The 16,521-nt window shown below is 45.3% G+C and overlaps 1 protein-coding gene across 1 annotated transcript in view; it reads left to right on the forward strand.

Moving 5' to 3' along the window:
- Window positions 1-3,422: 3,422 nt before the first annotated feature.
- Window positions 3,423-16,521, forward strand: part of LRP11 (LDL receptor related protein 11) — a 58,344-nt gene continuing 45,245 nt past the window's right edge. The window contains exons 1-2 of the mRNA XM_047769958.1: window positions 3,423-4,379; window positions 13,193-13,350. Coding sequence (XP_047625914.1) covers window positions 3,746-4,379; window positions 13,193-13,350 — 792 coding nt within the window. The 5' untranslated portion in view covers window positions 3,423-3,745. The remainder of the gene's footprint in view (window positions 4,380-13,192; window positions 13,351-16,521) is intronic.

Consider the following 16,521-nt stretch of genomic DNA (forward strand, 5'->3'; position numbering starts at 1 on the left):
CCTACTAGTCATCTGACCTTCTGATCTTGTGAAGCTGCCTCATTTTTGTGGGGCCTTGTTTTTGATATATGTAAAATTAAAAGGTGGGGCTAGATATGATATCACTATCATTTATTGAGCATCTTCCATGTGTCAGATGCCCTTTTAAGGATTTCACATAAATTATTTTAACTTATTTATTGCCTATAAAGCATTTGAATCCATTTCTTGGGAGTTCCCATTGTGGCGCAGTAGTTAACGAATCCAACTAGGAACCATTAGATTGTGGGTTCAACCCCTGGCCTCGCTCAGTGGGTTAACGATCCGGTGTTGCCATGAGCTGTGGTGTAGGTCACAGACGCGGCTCAGATCTGGCATCACTGTGGCTGTGGTGTAGGCCGGTGGCTACAGCCCCGATTGGACCCCTAGCCTGGGAACCTCTATGTGCCATGGGAGTGGCCCTAGAAAAGGCAAAAAAAAAAAAAAAGAATAAATCCATTTCTTGGATGACAGTCTCATTCCAACCTTCAATAAATTGACCTCAGTGTGCAAATCTCAATTTGCTGGACCTTTACCCTGAATGATCTAAAACAGAGACACATCTCCATCTATTAAGATCACAGTCCTGACATTTGCATCCTCATAGTAAAATTCTGTCCATTCACAAGGTTTTGACATTTAGGCTTTCAAATCAAAGATATTTTATACCCCAAAAAAAACTGAAAGGAGAAAGAATTAGCATTTGGAGATAAGTGATTTATTTCCTTAATCGTAAATCATTATAAAAAATTCAACTGATATAAAGACTCATAAAGTAAGAAAGTAAACACTCTGCTTCACTGTTCCCATCTCATACCGCGGAAATAACCTCTGCTAACAGTAAAAGAAAAAGAAATCATTAAGTTATTTCATCTTTCTTAAAAAAAACTGTGAAGTAAGCAAACCGGGGAAATTTGGTTGGTGCTGGAAGGGCCTGGACGTGATGCCCTGAGCAACGCCGTCCCTCCTCCTCTCCCTCGTCACCCCGCCCCCACCCTGTGGAGCAGATGAGCTGGGTCCCGGTACTGACCCTCCTTTCCTGCCCCTAAGACAAGAGTGAGGTCACAGGTCCATCTACCATTGAGACCATATACATGCAAGTGTTTGCAAACTGGGAAATCACATAATTGTTACTTAATATTATATCATATTATACACTTTTTTTTTTTCTCTTTAGGACTGCACCTGCAGCATATGGAAGTTCCCAAGCTAGGGGCTGAATCGGAGCTGCAGCTGCCAGCCTACACCACAGCCACAGCCATGCCAGAGCCAGGGCACATATGGGACCTACACCGCACCTGGTGGCAACACCAGATCTTTAACCCACTGAGCCAGGCCAAGGATCAAACCCGCATCCTCAAGGATGCTAGTCTGGTTTGTAACTTGCTGAGCCACAACAGGAACTCCTATACATGTTTATTTTAATACTAATCATTATAATAATAACTAGCCTTTAGAAGGTTAGAAGATGATATCAGCAGGGGCCATTTTTATCACTTGTGAAAGTTTCTCCTCATACCAAGCCAAGCTTACTCATGCTTTGAGGTCTAAGCAAAAATGAAGGAGTTCCTGCTGTGGCGCAGTGGCTTAGGGATCCATCATTGCCACAGCTGTGGTGTAGGTCGCAGTGGTGGCTCAGAATTCCTTTCCAGCTGGGGAACTTCCATATGTGGCAAGTGTGGCCAAACAAGAAAAGAAAAGGGGAGTTCCCGTCGTGGCGCAGTGGTTAACGAATTCGACTAGGAACCATGAGGTTGCAGGTTCGATCCGTGCCCTTGCTCAGTGGGTTAAGGATCCTGCGTTGCCGTGAGCTGTGGTGTAGGTTGCAGACGCGGCTCGGATCTCGCGTTGCTGTGGCTGTGGCGTAAGCCGGCGGCTATAGCTCCGATTGGACCTCTAGCCTGGGAACCTCCACATGCCGCAGGAGCGGCCCAAGAAATGGCAAAAAGACCAAAAAAAAAAAAAAAAAAAAAAAAAAAGGAAAAGAAAAGAAAAGGAATTTACATGACTTCCAGGACATCTGAAAGTCACTGAAGTCAAGTGGGGTAAACACCTCAGAGATGCAAGAGACTGAAGCCCAAGTGCTGCTCCCCAGACATAACCTTCAGGGCTAAGAGATCCCTTTTTTTTTTTCAGCCTCAAAAGCACTCAAATACACCCCCGCACATACACAAAAAAATTTTTAATTTCTCCTTCGCAAGAACTACTAGGTTCATTTTTTTCTCTTTTCTTTTTTTCTATTTTTACTTTCACTTTATCTAATTTCGCCTCCTACTCTGTTCTGGACTGAAAGCAACGGGCTCCTAAATGTCAGCTGTGAAAATAAAAATTATGGCAGAGACTGCTGTTTTCCTATCCAGCTATTTTTTTTTATCTTCCTAAAAAATACATTTAATGATGTTCCATTCACAACGTTCAAGTTTCTAATAAAAAATTTCTGGGTGTGCTAAAAAGAAAATGTGATTCATTATCAAGAGAAAAATGAGTCAATAGAAAGGGACTCAGAGGGTTAAGAACCCAACTAGTATGCACGAGGATTGCCAGGTGGATCAGGGGTCTCCCTCAGTGTGTTAAGGATCCATGGATGCTGAATGCTGCCAAGTAGGTCACAAATCGGCTGGGATCTGGTGGTGGTGTGGCTGGGGCTGGGGCTGGGGCATAGGCTGGAAGCTGCAGCTCCAATTCAACCCCTAGCCCTGGAACTTCCATATGCTAACAGGTGCGGCCCTAAAGAGAAAAAGAAAAAAGAAATGGACTCAGAAATAAAGATCACAGGCAGCTAGAACTCCCAGGTGTAAGCCTTCCCTGGGTGGGAGGTTTTCAGACGTCTTTTCATACGTTTTATTAAGTCACAGAAAATACCATTTCTCTAGATCTTACAAGACCTCAGCTGAAGGCCTCTGCACAAGCAGTGAGTGACGTCATCATGTCCTCTAATTGACTGTGTTCAGATTTCCACAGGAAATGTGACGGCTATTTGTGTATTTTTCCACAGCACCGCCCGCCATCTGTTCCACAATTAGGCCTGGGGACATAAGGTGGAGGAAACAATCAGAGTGAAGGACTGAAGAGAGTGCCTGATGGTTCCCCAGTCGCTGGAGCGGGCTCTGAGGTCACAAGGATGTGTGGACACCCCCCCTTCCTTTCACCCCAAGTGCCCGTACCCCTCTGAGCCGGCAACTGAGCATCTCTGACTAGTTAATAAAGCCCAGGGTGCTTAGACATGAACCCCGCCCAGATTCAGAGGGCCACAGGCACAGAGTCCCTTTCCGGGGGCGCTCTGCTGCTGAGTTACTTTCGCTTAAACCCAGGGAAACCTCCGGGTGTGGGCGGGGTCCACGCGAGCAAAGGAAGGGGGTGGGAGGGGCGGGCCTGGGCGGGGCTTGGCACGCCCCGCCCCCACGGCCACTGTTCACCTCCCCAGTGCTGATCTTCACCGAGGGCGCCCTGACCTGAGGCGGAGAGGCGCCGGCGCCCCAGAAACCCCCGGAAAGGACGCAGAGCGGTACAGGGCCGAGCCGGCTATGCCTCTCGCTGCTGCCGTGCCCGCGGGCGACCGCGCTCCCGCAACCTCGAGGGCTCAGCGGGGCCCCGGGGAGGCTGCACTCTGAGGCGCCGGGGCCTAGCGCCCGCCGCGACCTCGCAGGAAGGCCGCAGCCCCGAGCTCGCCCGGCTCCCTCGCGCTCTTCGGCCCCTCCTCGGCTCGCTTCCTCCGCCACCGGCCGCCATGGCCTCTGCCACCCGGGAGAGCACGGGTTCGGGGCGCAAGCGGCCTCCGCGGCACCCGGCACTGCACGGACTGCTGCTGCTGTGCTTGTGGCTGCCCAGCGGCCGCGCGGCAGCATCGCCCTCCGCGCCGCTCTCCGAGCTGCATGCGCAGCTCTCGGGAGTGGAGCAGCTGCTGGAGGAGTTCCGCCGGCAGCTGCAGCAAGAACGACCGCAGGAGGAGCTGGAGCTGGAGCTGCGCGCGGGCGGCGGCCCCCAGGAAGGCTGCCCGGGCCCGGGCGGCGGCGGCTACAGTGCCATGCCCGACGCCATCATCCGCACCAAGGACTCCATCGCTGCCGGCGCCAGCTTTCTGAGGGCGCCGGCGGCCGTGCGGGACTGGCGTCAGTGCCTGGCCGCCTGCTGCCTCGAGCCGCGCTGTTCCGTGGCGGTGGTGGAGCTGTCCCGGCGGCCCGCGTCCCCGGCCGCCGCGCTCGGCTGCTACCTCTTCAACTGCACGGCGCGCGGCCGAAACGTCTGCAAGTTCGCGCTGCACCGCGGCTACAGCAGTTACAGCCTCAGCCGCGGCTCAGAGGATGAGCAGGAAGGCCTGGAAGCTGGCGCCCCGGCCACCGCCCGGGCTTCCGCTCGGCTGGGTAAGCACGCCACCGGAGGCTGGGGTCACTTGGGTCCTGCTGTCGCGTCCTTGCACCTGTTGGTGGCTGCACTTGGGAGACCCGCCCAGGCAGGACCGCCGGACCCTCCTCAACCGAGTCAGAAATGCAACACCCTCCATCCAAATAAACACACTTAATTGCGGGCATCCAGAAGAGTGGCTTTGATTTCTCAGTCCTCGGGTGGTTTCTGAGAAATCCCAGTAGATTGAGCAGAAGTAGGCACGGTGGGCTGCTTGAGGAATTCTTCTAAGCTTAAGGAGGAAAGCTAATCTGAGAGGATTCACAGAAACTGGATTTAAAGGAATTGAAGGCGGGGGCGGGGGGGTATTTTAGTCTCGGGTTCTTATAAGTCATGGTTTGTTTCAAGCAAGTGCAAGAACAAAATCTAATTAGATGCCAGATTATGCATAGTACACCCTTATTTCTTAGCTTGGCTCTCGGAATTCCTGAATCCACCTAGAGTTGCTTTCATCAGGCAGAAATGGGAAGGGAAGTGTGTCAGGTTATTTTGAAGTCCAACTGATTCCCTTGAACGAGGGTTCTCCTTTGTACAGAGGGAAAAGAAGAGACTTGATTGGTTGAAAATAAAGGCATCTCTCTTTTGAAAAGAAGCTAAAAAATGATGCTTTTCCTTCAATGGTTTTACTTTCTGGGGAAGGTCAGAATGAGAATGAAGAGACCCAAGAGCCAAAAAAAAAAAGAAAAAAAAATCGTAGCAGTAGGAGATAAATGTCACTGAGGGAATAAAACCTTGATTGAGCCTGCTTGTGGTCAGCTTAGTGTGTCTGATTGCACTCTGTTGCTGTTTGCTTTATGATAACACAAGACTGAAACCATAGCAGGTTAGAAGGGTGAAACCTCAGCCACTCTGGAAATCTGGAGTCTCTGTGACCTTCAGGTCCAAAGAGAGAGGTCTGGAAATCTCTCCCCACAATGGCCTGCCTCCCTACCCACCTCCACGGGAATAAACATCTAAGGTCACCCCAAGACCGCTCAGCCTTGAGGCAGACACTGAGAAGGACCCCTAAGACAGAGAAGGACCCCTAAGTTTTATCCCTGAGGTAGAGGCAGGAAGCACTTTCACTTGGACCCCCACTAGCCTCCTTCAGCCCGCCCATAGCTGTTACACACACATGCTTCCTTTGCCCAAGCAGGGATTCAAAACTCCTGATAGCAAAGGAACAAAATCCCCTCCCCATTTCTCACTGTACATCCGCCAAAAACCGACATTTCCAAAGGGAACTTTCCTACAAGTCAGGGGAAACCAAAAGGAAAATAAACAAGGAAAGAATATGCGGGGGGCGGGGGAGGGAGTGTGGGGGGGAATTCTGTTTACTAGTAGAAGTTTCTGAGTTGTTTTTTCTTATGATTTCATTTTGCTTTTCCCTTCCCTGGGGATTGTTTAGAAATTCAGTTCTGGGAGTTCTTGTTGTGGTGCAGTGAAAATGAACTGGACTAGGAGCCAAGAGGTTGTGGATTCCATCCCTGGCCTTGCTCAGTGGGTTAAGGATGTGATGTTGCCGTGAGCTGTGGTGTAGTTCACAGATGTGGCTTGGATCTGGCGTTGCTGTGGCTGTGGCGTAGGCCACCAGCTGTAGCTCCCATTAGACCCCTAGCCTGGAAACCTCCATATCCTCCATATGCCGTGGGTTTGGCCCTAAAAAGACAAAAAGACCAAAAAAAAAAAAAAAGAAAAGAAAAGAAAAGAAATTCAGTTCTGTAGATGTTCAAGAATACACATAGGTGACCACTGGGCTTGGTCCTTATTCTAGGAAAACACGCTCTGCTCACATTTCTTCAGCTCCCCAGTGTATGGACAAATGAAAAGGGGCAGCTCAGGCCTGGAGCTCATTCTGTCTGCAGGGAGGGAAGAAGTTCCAGCCAAATCCTCTGTGTTTTCCCTGCCTAGATCTTTAACCCCCTGAAGTTCTTTGTGCTTCTGAAGCTAAATTTTGCCTTCTAGAGTGTTTTCTGGTTTTTGAGGGTTTTTTTTTTTTCCTTTGTCTGAATCTTGAGAGCATGTGGAGTTTAAGACTAAAGTAGCATAAAAATGGCTTAGAAAAGCTCTTGCAGAGAATTTGTTAGGGGTTCATTTGAGGTAAATAAGAATATCATGAGGAAATGGTGATGGGCCAGGTGAGATGAAACATGAAAAATTTATATAAGTCCTTCAGCCGTGTTTGTTGTCAAAGTTTATTGAGTTTTGTGCGAGGACACTGTTATAAGCTCCTTAGACCGTGAACTCCGTCCTCACAACATCAAAATTCTCTTATAGGTCCCAGTGTACTCGGTGAGAGAAGGTAATTCTCCAGAGGGTCTCGTAGCACCGTTGTGAGTTGGGAGCTGTGTTCTGCAGCAGCTCGAATGCTTTCTGCTGCAGCACCCGGCCACCTGGAAGCAGAGGTGTGGTTGGGTTTCCAGGTGGGACTAACTGGGTGGCTGTAGGGATGGTGGGAGAGTGTGGACAGGGGTGGAGGATGCTGGAGAGAGGTGTGTTGACAGGATCTGCCCACAGTCCTGGAAGAGGCTTGAGGTCCTGAGACCTGGATTTGAGAGCCTGCTCTTCCACGTGAGGGTCCCTGCTAATCCTCTTAGGACTTGAGTGCTGGCCTTGCGTTCCAGCTGGGCTGTTGTGAGGATCAAGGGTTGACATGCCTTGTGAGTTAGGAAGGCGGCACACGTGTATTTGATGTCCTTCTAGGATGCTGGTTGGGTTGTGTCGCTCTCTGGAGGGTTGGGGGCCTGGCCTCTCTGATAAAGGTGAAGAGCAGCTGGAGTGGTTAGGACCCCAGAGGAACCTGAGAATACAGTCTCCGAGGGCTCAGAGGACCAGAACATCCATGCTGTTTCCACTGGAGATTCAGCTTGGAAACCAGGAACTCCTGGAAGGCCCTGTGCAGTTTGAGAGGTCAGGCCGCCTCTGTGTCTGGGGAAATCAAAGCCACTTGGCAGTGCTCTGCCCTCCCCTCTCAAATCCACACGCTGCCAACCCAGCCTCTCCCTCTCTACCCCAGGCACAGAGGAAAGAGTTGACCTAGGAAAGTTCAAGGCTAATCCCTCCACAAGTGCCTGCCCTTCTCACATTTTCAACCTCTCCCTTTTGTGTTGTCAATAAACAGCACAAAAGAGTGGCAAACATTTATTGATTTATTTTTGTTTTGCCTTTTTGCCTTTTCTAGGGCCGCTCCCTCGGCATATGGAGGTTCCCAGGCCAGGGGTCTAATCGGAGCTACAGCTGCCAGCCTACACCACAGCCACAGCAACACAGGATCCGAGCTGCATCTTTGATCTACACCACAGCTCACAGCAACCCCGGATCCTTAACCCACTGAGCAAAGTCAGGGATTGAACCCGCAACCTCATAGTTCCTAGTCGGATTCGTTAACCTCTGAGCCACGACAGGAACTCCCAGCAAACACTTATGTTTAATAAGTAATATTGAGATAACTGGTAGGAATGTTGGGAAAAATGCATTTCGACCTACAGCTCTGATCACACACAAATTCCAGTTGGGTTAAAGAACTGATTTTTTTTTTTTTTGTCTTTTGTCTTTTTAGGTTCGCACCTGCGATATATGGGGGTTCCCAGGCTAGGGGTCAAATTGGAGTAGCTGCCAGCCTATGCCACAGCCACAGCAATGCAGGATCTGAGCCAGGTCTGTGACCACAGCTCACAGCAACACCAGATCCTTAACCCAGTGAGTGAGGCCAGGGATCAAACCGGCAACCTCATGGTTTCTAGTTGGATTTGTTTCCACTGTGCCACAATGGGAATGCTGATTTTTTTTTTTAATTAAGCTATAGGTTACTCCATATATAGGAAGATTTAGGAAAATAAACTTACCAGAACTTATCCTGGGGGAAGATAATTTTCTAGTCAACTAAAGAGATCACAAAGAAAAAGGATGAATTGTATGCATTTTTAAAGAAAAACATTTCAGGGAGTTCCCTTTGTGGCTCAGCGGTTAACAAACCCAACAAGGATCCATGAGGATGCAGTTTCAGACACTGGCCTCACTCAGTGGGTTAAGGATCCGGCATTGCTGTGAGCTGTGGTGTACGTTGCAGACACAGCTCAGATCCCGAATTGCTGTGGCTGTGGTGTAGGCCAGCAGCTGTAGCTCCAATTCAACCCCTAGGCTGGGAACCTCCACATGCTGCAGGTGCAACCCTAAAAAGCAAAAAAAAAAAAAAAAAAAATCATTATGTCAGGAAACAAAAGGAATTGCAAATAAGAGTCTGGGGAAAGATGAGATCAAAATATTTATTATACTAATAGAAAGCTTATGTGAATCAGTAAGGAAAAACAAAAAGAAGTGGGCAAAGGTTATGAACACAGTTCCCAGAAGCACACTTAGGTTGATAAACATGGGAAAATGTTCAACCTTAGAATTAACCAAAGAAATGTAAATAATGCCAGCTTGTGCTTATTAAATTGGCAACAATATATTTATTCTTACCTTGGCATGTATGTGGAAAACTTAATCTTACAGGGTCACTGTAAGTGTAAATTAATACCACTCTTTGGGAAATCAATCAGGAAAGAGAGCAGAGATCATTAAAATAGTCATTCTCCTGAAGTCTTTTTTTAGGAAAATGATCCATACTAAAGAAAAAGTATGAGCGGAGTTCCTTGGTGGTGCAGTGGGTTAAAGATCCAGCACTGTCACTGCTGTGGCTAGGGTGGCATGGGTTCAGTTCCTGGCCCTGGAACTTCCACATGCTATAGGCACAGCCAAAAAGAAAAAGAAAAAAAACCACAAGCAAAAAAAGTTTATTATGGGAGTTCCTGTTGTGGCACAGTGGAAACAAATCTGACTAGTATCCCTGAGGATGCAGCTTCTGTCCCTGGCCTTGCTTAGTGTGTCGGGGATCCAGCATTGCCGTGAGCTATGGTGTAGATCACAGACACGGCTTGGATCCCGAGTTGTTGTAGCTGTGGTATAGGCTGGCAGCTGTAGCTCCAATTTGAGCCCTAGCCTGGGAACATCCATATGCCTCAGGTGTGGCCCTAAAAAGCAAAAAAAAAAAAAAAAAAAAATTATAATGGCAATATTTATAATGGTGAAAAAATTGGTAACAAAGTGAAATGTTCAATAAGAGGTTAGGGAATTAAAATGACAACTGTGAAGTTTGTACAGTGACACATGCAATGCTAGGATATATGAATAAATATCAATAAATAGAATATATGAATAAATTAGTAGACTATATTCAGGATGTAACTTTGTATTTACTGTAACTTGGATACACATCCAGTGCCCCCAAGTGTAGTGGGCAGGGGAGAGAGACCTGAACTGGTGGATTTATCACTTAGGTGCTCTTGGGCAATTAAGTTAGCTTTTCTGACCCTAGCTTTCTCGTGAGTATGATGCAGATAACCACCTCAGGGACATGTGACAGTTGAGTGAAAATATGGCTCAAAAACACTTAGCATGGTGCCTGGTACAAAGAAATCACACAGTAAATGGTAGCTACTACTAGTATCAGCAGCTCAGAATGAGAAAGACTAGAATAGTATACACCCAAAATAAGGATAATCCTATTGGGGCTGTAAATAATTTTTTCCTGAAGTGTTGCAATTAAGAAAAACACACGGAGTTCCTGCTGTGGCCACAACGTGATCAGCAGGGTCTTGGGACCGTGGGGGCAAAGGTCTTATCCCCTCCTGGCACAGTGGGTTCAGGATTCTGTGTTGCCATGGCTGTGGTGTAGGTCGAAATTGCAGGTCGGGAGTTCCCATTGTGGCTTAGTGGTTAATGAACCCGACTAACATCCATGAGGATGCAAGTTCGATCCTTGACCTCGCTCAGTGAGTTAAGGCCCCCCGGCGTTGCTGTGAGCTGTGGTGTTGATGGCAGGTGTGGCTCAAATCCCCCTTTCTGTGGCTGTGGCGTAGGCTGGTGGCTACAGCTCCAATTTGACCCCTTGCCTGGGAACTTCCATATGCCATGGGTGCGGCCCTAAAAAGGAATTGCAGGTCAGATCTGATCCCTGGCCTGGGAACTCCATATGTCCCTGGGGCAACCAAAAAAGAAAAACAAGAAAGAAAAGAAAAATACACATGGTTTAAAAAAAAGAAAGAAAAAGAAAAAAGCCACAAAAGCAAACAAGCAGAAAAATCAAGATGAACTTGACCTGTAATAGCCACGCCTCTTCCCTTAGTCTGGCCCCACTTCCTTATCCTCAGCCTGACTGTACCATTTGTGCCCACATATAAGGCCCAGATTCCAGACCTCTTCCTTGTCATTTTGGCTCTGTTCAGAGCATGTATGGTAAATCAGAGTAAAAATGTCCTTCTCTGTATAAAAGGCCACCTAGATGGGCTCCATCAAAATTGGTATGAGTCTTATTTCACCTCTGTGGATCTTACCCTGTGTGCTTAGTTTTCAAAAGAAATCAGTGTTTCCACAACACCTAAAACTGGTTTATTACATTTTTATAATGAAAACTCAGAGTTAAATTTATCTTACTCTTTATCAGCAAGTCAAACTTAAAAAAAAAAAAAAAGATAGCACACTCTTTTCTTATTGTCATTTATTTTTGAAGCCTGCTTCTAGGTAGATAAGTTCTGGCTTACTTTAAAATTCAAAATGCAGTGTAATTTGCCTGGACTTCAACTGAGGAGGAGGTACAGCTCTATTATTTCAAATACAATGAGCAATTTAGAGGACATGAGGATTTCACTGTGTTCATAAATCATGTCCTCAAGCTTACCTAAGAAAAGGAGATGACTAAAGCAATGAATTTTTTTTCTTCCAGGAGGGCCAGGATTGATTAGTTTTATAATATATGGGCTATTTCAGATCTTACCTGATTTTTTCATCTTAAATCTTTTTGGTTGAATCTTTTGAGAGCCTAAAAAAATTATTAGTATCATTGCTGTTTATATCACATGGGTATATATTAGTTTATCTACCTAAAAATGGTATTTGAAAATAAAATTTAGAGTTCCCACCATGGTGCAGCAGGTTAAAGATCTGATGTTGTCTCTGTGGTGGCTCAGATTCAATCCCTAGCCCAGGGCAGTGGTTAGGAATCCAGTGTTGCCACAGCTGTGGCATAAGTCACACTTTCGGCTTGGATCTGATCTCTGGCCCAGGAACTTCTGTATGCTGTGGGTGTGGCAATAAAATAGAATTGGATGGGATGGGATGGGATGGGATGGGATGGGATGGGATGGGATGGGATGGAATGGAATGGAATGGAATGGAATGGAATGGAATGGAATGGAATGGAATGGAATGGAATAGAATAGAATAGAATAGAATAGAATAGAATAGAATAGAATAGAATAGAATAGAATAGAATAGAATAGAATAGAATAGAATAGAATAGAATAATAAATTTTAATGCAAATAGCTGATAACTATAATGTATTACTGCTGAATTATAAGAGCCCAGAATTATAAAGTGATAAACCATTGTGTGGAAAGTGAGGAAACCTCCAGAAGCAAAGGAAACCTCCCCATAAAACCATAAAAGGTCCTGTTTGTAATGCAGTTGTCACCTCCCTCCTTACCTACGAGAGTGGAATAAAGACATCAGGCACTGGATCTTTGCTCAGGTGGAAAAAGGCAGGTCAAATTTCTTCTAAGGCAGGGGTTGCTTATGTGGCTTATTTAATTCAGCGTGACTAGTCCTCACTGTTTTGAAAATATAAAAATGGGACTCATCTTCTCAATAGACATATGCACCCTTCAGCGATAGCAGTAATGCTTTTTCCTTGTAAATTTGCTCATTAAAAAAGTCAACTCTCTTCGAGGCTGGCACTAGTGTTCTCATTCAGAAAAGCCACAGCTTTAAGAGCTGCAAGTCACCCACATCAATCCTTTGTTGCTGGGCCTTGGGAGGAATGCTAGGTGAGAAGCTAGGGCTGCACAGGTAGGTCTGGAAGGGCTCTGAACACCTCCTGAATCAAGGAAGTGACCCAATCAGATTAGTATTCCAGAAGTCATTCCAGCTTCAGTGATTACCTCTTAGGCTAATGAGAAGCTAATAGGATTATTACTAGCCCCAGACCTCAGGCACCAGGCCTCTGGACTGGCCCTTAGAAGTTTGTCTGGGAGCCCACCTCAGCTGTGCAGGAAGAGACCTCTGCCTTTGCACAGAATAAGCTACGGAAGAACAAATGTGGGCCAGAATTCAGACCAAGCTTTGGCACTGGAGGAGGGAGGAAATATCGAATGTCAAAAAGGAAGTATTACAAAAACCTATAGAGTTTTTCTTCCAGCTAACTTACTAAGTTCCTTTAAAATATATGTGCATTTGGGTAAGCTTACCAATAAGATGCTTAATTCAATTAAAATTTTGACAATTCTGCTCTTAGAAATGTTTTCTGTATCTGATAGCTTCTATCCACCATCACTAAAGCTGCTGTCAGTCAAGAATTAATATTTAGTGAATGTAGTGAGCCTTAAATTATTTAGTATCATTAAGGATAAAAGCTAAAGACACTTGTTTGCTAGTTTAGGATATCTCAGAAACTTTGTGCTGGTTTTTCTCATAAAACTAGTTAGAAGCTGTGAACCTCTTCTATTTTCCTTGATGAGAAATGGGATTCCAGAGAATTTCCATGTGAGTTTTACTTTGCGTGGATCCAAGGACTTGCCTTAACTTTCCAAATTTAATTTATTACATTGCAACAGAAAATAAGAAAATAATTTTCAGTTGCTATACATCCTCTTGGCAGTTTTTTGCTGGACCATGTCTATTCTAGCAAACAAGATACTTCTCTTAATAAATTAGAAAAAATAGGGAATCATCTCTCATGATTTTTTTTTTTTTCCCCAGAAAAGGATGAGCCTCCACTTAGCAAGGCTGGGCAGGATGTGGTTTTGCATCTGCCCACAGACGGGGTGATTCTAGATGGCCGTGAGAGCACAGATGACCATGCCATCGTCCAGTACGAGTGGACACTGCTGCAGGGTGACCCGTCAGTGGACATGAAGGTAATTCCTATCATCATTGTAACGAAGACTAATGTTTCAGTGAAGAGGTCTTTGGTAATATCCTTCCACTTATATTCCCCAAATGTCTAGAAGTTGGCAGAGGTGTAAAATGGAGAAAGCATTAAAGTGATTGTTGAAATAATGGGTTTTTTTTTTAATTTTTTAGTTGTATGGCTGCACTCATGGTATATGGAAGTTCCCAGGCCAGGGATTGGATCCAAGCCTCAGCTGCGACCTATGTCAGATATGAGGCAATGCCAGATCCTTTAACCCAATATGTTGGGATGGGGATTGAATCCACACCTCCACAGCGACCAGAGCTGCTGCAGTCAGAGTCTTACCCCACTGTGCCACAGTGGGAACTCCAAAAATGTTCTATTATATGACTTTACTTTTCTACTAACCATTTGTTTTGAGGCCCACCCTTGTTCTTGCTGCTTTTTTTGCTGACTTCTCCAGAACACAGACATGCTTTAAGGAAAGGCTCATGATTTGTTTCGATGACCCAGAATACTTAAAAAAAAAAGTTACATCTGCTTTTTTTAGTTCAAAGTCCAAGAAGAAAACTTGAAAAATGCAAAGGAGCATGAAGAGGAAAAGAATAAAAGCATGAACTCATTCTTCACGTGATCCAGAAAGCAATCCTCTTACCTAGCATTAGGCCTGCTTGAGATAATGGAGTTAATTAAGTGAGGGGTGTGGGAGCAAGCACTCTGTGCACTCTGTGCAGCTCCTCGCTGATTTTCATCAGGCAGGTCTGGGCTGGCCTGGAGTTGCTGTGGATGGGAACGAACCACTTGTCCAGTGGCTGTCTACACGCAGGAGCCTTTTTTAAAAGATATAATTGACACAAAACTTTATATTAGTTTCAAATATACAACATAATCATTTGATATATGTCTTTATTTTGAAATGATCACCACATAAGTCTAGTTAACATCTGTCACCACACATAGTTATACATTTTTTTTCTTGTGAAAAGAACTGTGAAGATTTACTCTCTTAGTGACTTTCAAATATACAATTTAGTCTAATAACTAGAGTCACCATGCTGTGCATCCCATGACTTATTTATTTTATTACTGGAAATGAGTACCTTTGATTCCTTTCACCCATCTTTCCCAGCCCTTATAGCCCATGTCTCTGGTAACCACCAGTCTGTCTCTGTATTTATAAGCTCAGTTTTTTGGGAAGTTTTGGGTTTTTAGATTCTACATATGCTGGAGATCATACATTATTTGTCTGTCTCTGGCTTATTTCACTGAGTGTAATGTCCTCAAGTTCCATCTGTGTTGTTGCAAATAGCAAGATTTTTTTGCAGCGAAATGTTATTCTATTGAATATTGTGCCCATCACATTTTCTTTATCCATCACCCATCACTGGACAGTTAGGTTCTTTCCATAGCTCGGCTGTTGTAAATAATGCTGCAGTGAATATAGGGGTGCATGCCTCTTTTTGAGTTAGTGGGTTTTTTTCCTTCAGGTAGATACCCAGAAGTGAAATTGCTGGATCAACACAGGGAGTCTTGGATCATGAGGAACGTGACTTCTTATTAACTCTGTGAGGACCCTTTGTAGAGAAGAGTATTTCCTGGCTTAGGGAGATAAACTTCACCCAAATAGCTTCAGTGTGATGAGGTAGGAAATTTGTATTGGTTTGCCAGGGCTGCCATAACAAATTTCTACAGGCGAGGTGGTTTAAACAATAGAAATTTCTACAGTTCTGGAGGCTGGAAGTCCTAGATCAAGGTGTCAGCAGGTCTGGGTTCCTCTAAGGCCTCTCTCCTTGGTTTTTAGTTGGCTGTCTTCTCCTTCCTTCCCTGTGTCTTCACAGGATCCTCCCTCTGAAGAGAAACAAAGTTGGAACAAACACAAGCACAGTAATCAGCTAGAGCTGGTCCCTCAGGATTGAGTTCAGCACATAGACCTACCCAGCCAGCCTACAGTCTTAGACTTGGACCAGGCCCTGGATCAGGGTCCCACCCAGCCTCCTATCCATACAAGAGCCTCCCCTCCAGTGTCACCCAGTCTCTGCCTGGTATTTCCAGAGATGAAATCTCACAATTTCACATCATGACCATGACATCATTAATCATGTCGAATTACTGGGCCAGTAGAATGGGCCTCCTTGTTACAACTCTGCATTAGTGTTGGGCCTTCGTTTAGGGAAAGCACTGAACACATCTTTTTATTCTGTGTATTAGACATTTAAGTTTTTGAAAAAAAAAATGAATGTTCCCCCTTGGGATGGTCTTCTCAGAATTCAACATTCCCAGTTCTTTCAGATGTTCCTCATATGAATTGATTTTTAGACTGTACACCATCCATCCTCTTTAGGGTTTTCTCAGATTCATCCATGCCTTCTTTTTTTTTTTTTTTTTTTGGTCTTTTTACCTTTTCTAGGGCCGCTCTCACAGCATATGGAGGTTCCCAAGCTAGGGGTGTCTAATCGGAGCTGTAGCCGCCAGCCTACACCAGAGCCACAGCAATGCGGGATCCGAGCCATGTCTGCAACCTACACCACAGCTCATGGCAACGCCAGATCCTTAACCCACTGAACCAGGCCAGGGATCGAACCCTCAACCTCATGGTTCCTAGTCAGATTTGTTAACCAACTCCCATCCATGCCTTTCTTAAAATCTGACACCCTTCACTGAAACCCATATGTAAACTATGGGTCTTCCTGACACAGACTATTACCTCCAGTGATCCAGACATTGTTTCACCTCTATTAATGAACATTCACTTACATAAATCATCTTAGTAACTGTGTCACATGATAGGTTCATGTTGAATTTTCCATTAGCAGGATCACCTAAAACCTGCTTAATCTGTCTGCATTCACTGCTGTCCTGATTGTAATTGATTTATTCAACCTGAGTGCAGGACCCCGTATTTATCCTTTTTATGTCTCAGGGTTTTTTTGGTTTTTTTCTACAACAGAAATAATTTTTGAGTGTCATCCATCATATTTAGTGTTCGTCTATGCATTGTGTCAGCTACAAAATTAATGTATTTTTACTGAAATCTCTGAGAACTAAGATTGATCTTGAAAGCTACATGGACAAGCCGTTGATCAGACCACTGATTATTAGTTGGCACTCATGGAATTTATTTGTTCAAGCAGCTGCAATTTGCCTCTGCTATCATCTAGCTTTTTATAGTTGCTAC

The sequence above is a fragment of the Phacochoerus africanus genome, chromosome 2, assembly GCF_016906955.1.
Source record: "Phacochoerus africanus isolate WHEZ1 chromosome 2, ROS_Pafr_v1, whole genome shotgun sequence".
NCBI lineage: Eukaryota > Metazoa > Chordata > Mammalia > Artiodactyla > Suidae > Phacochoerus > Phacochoerus africanus.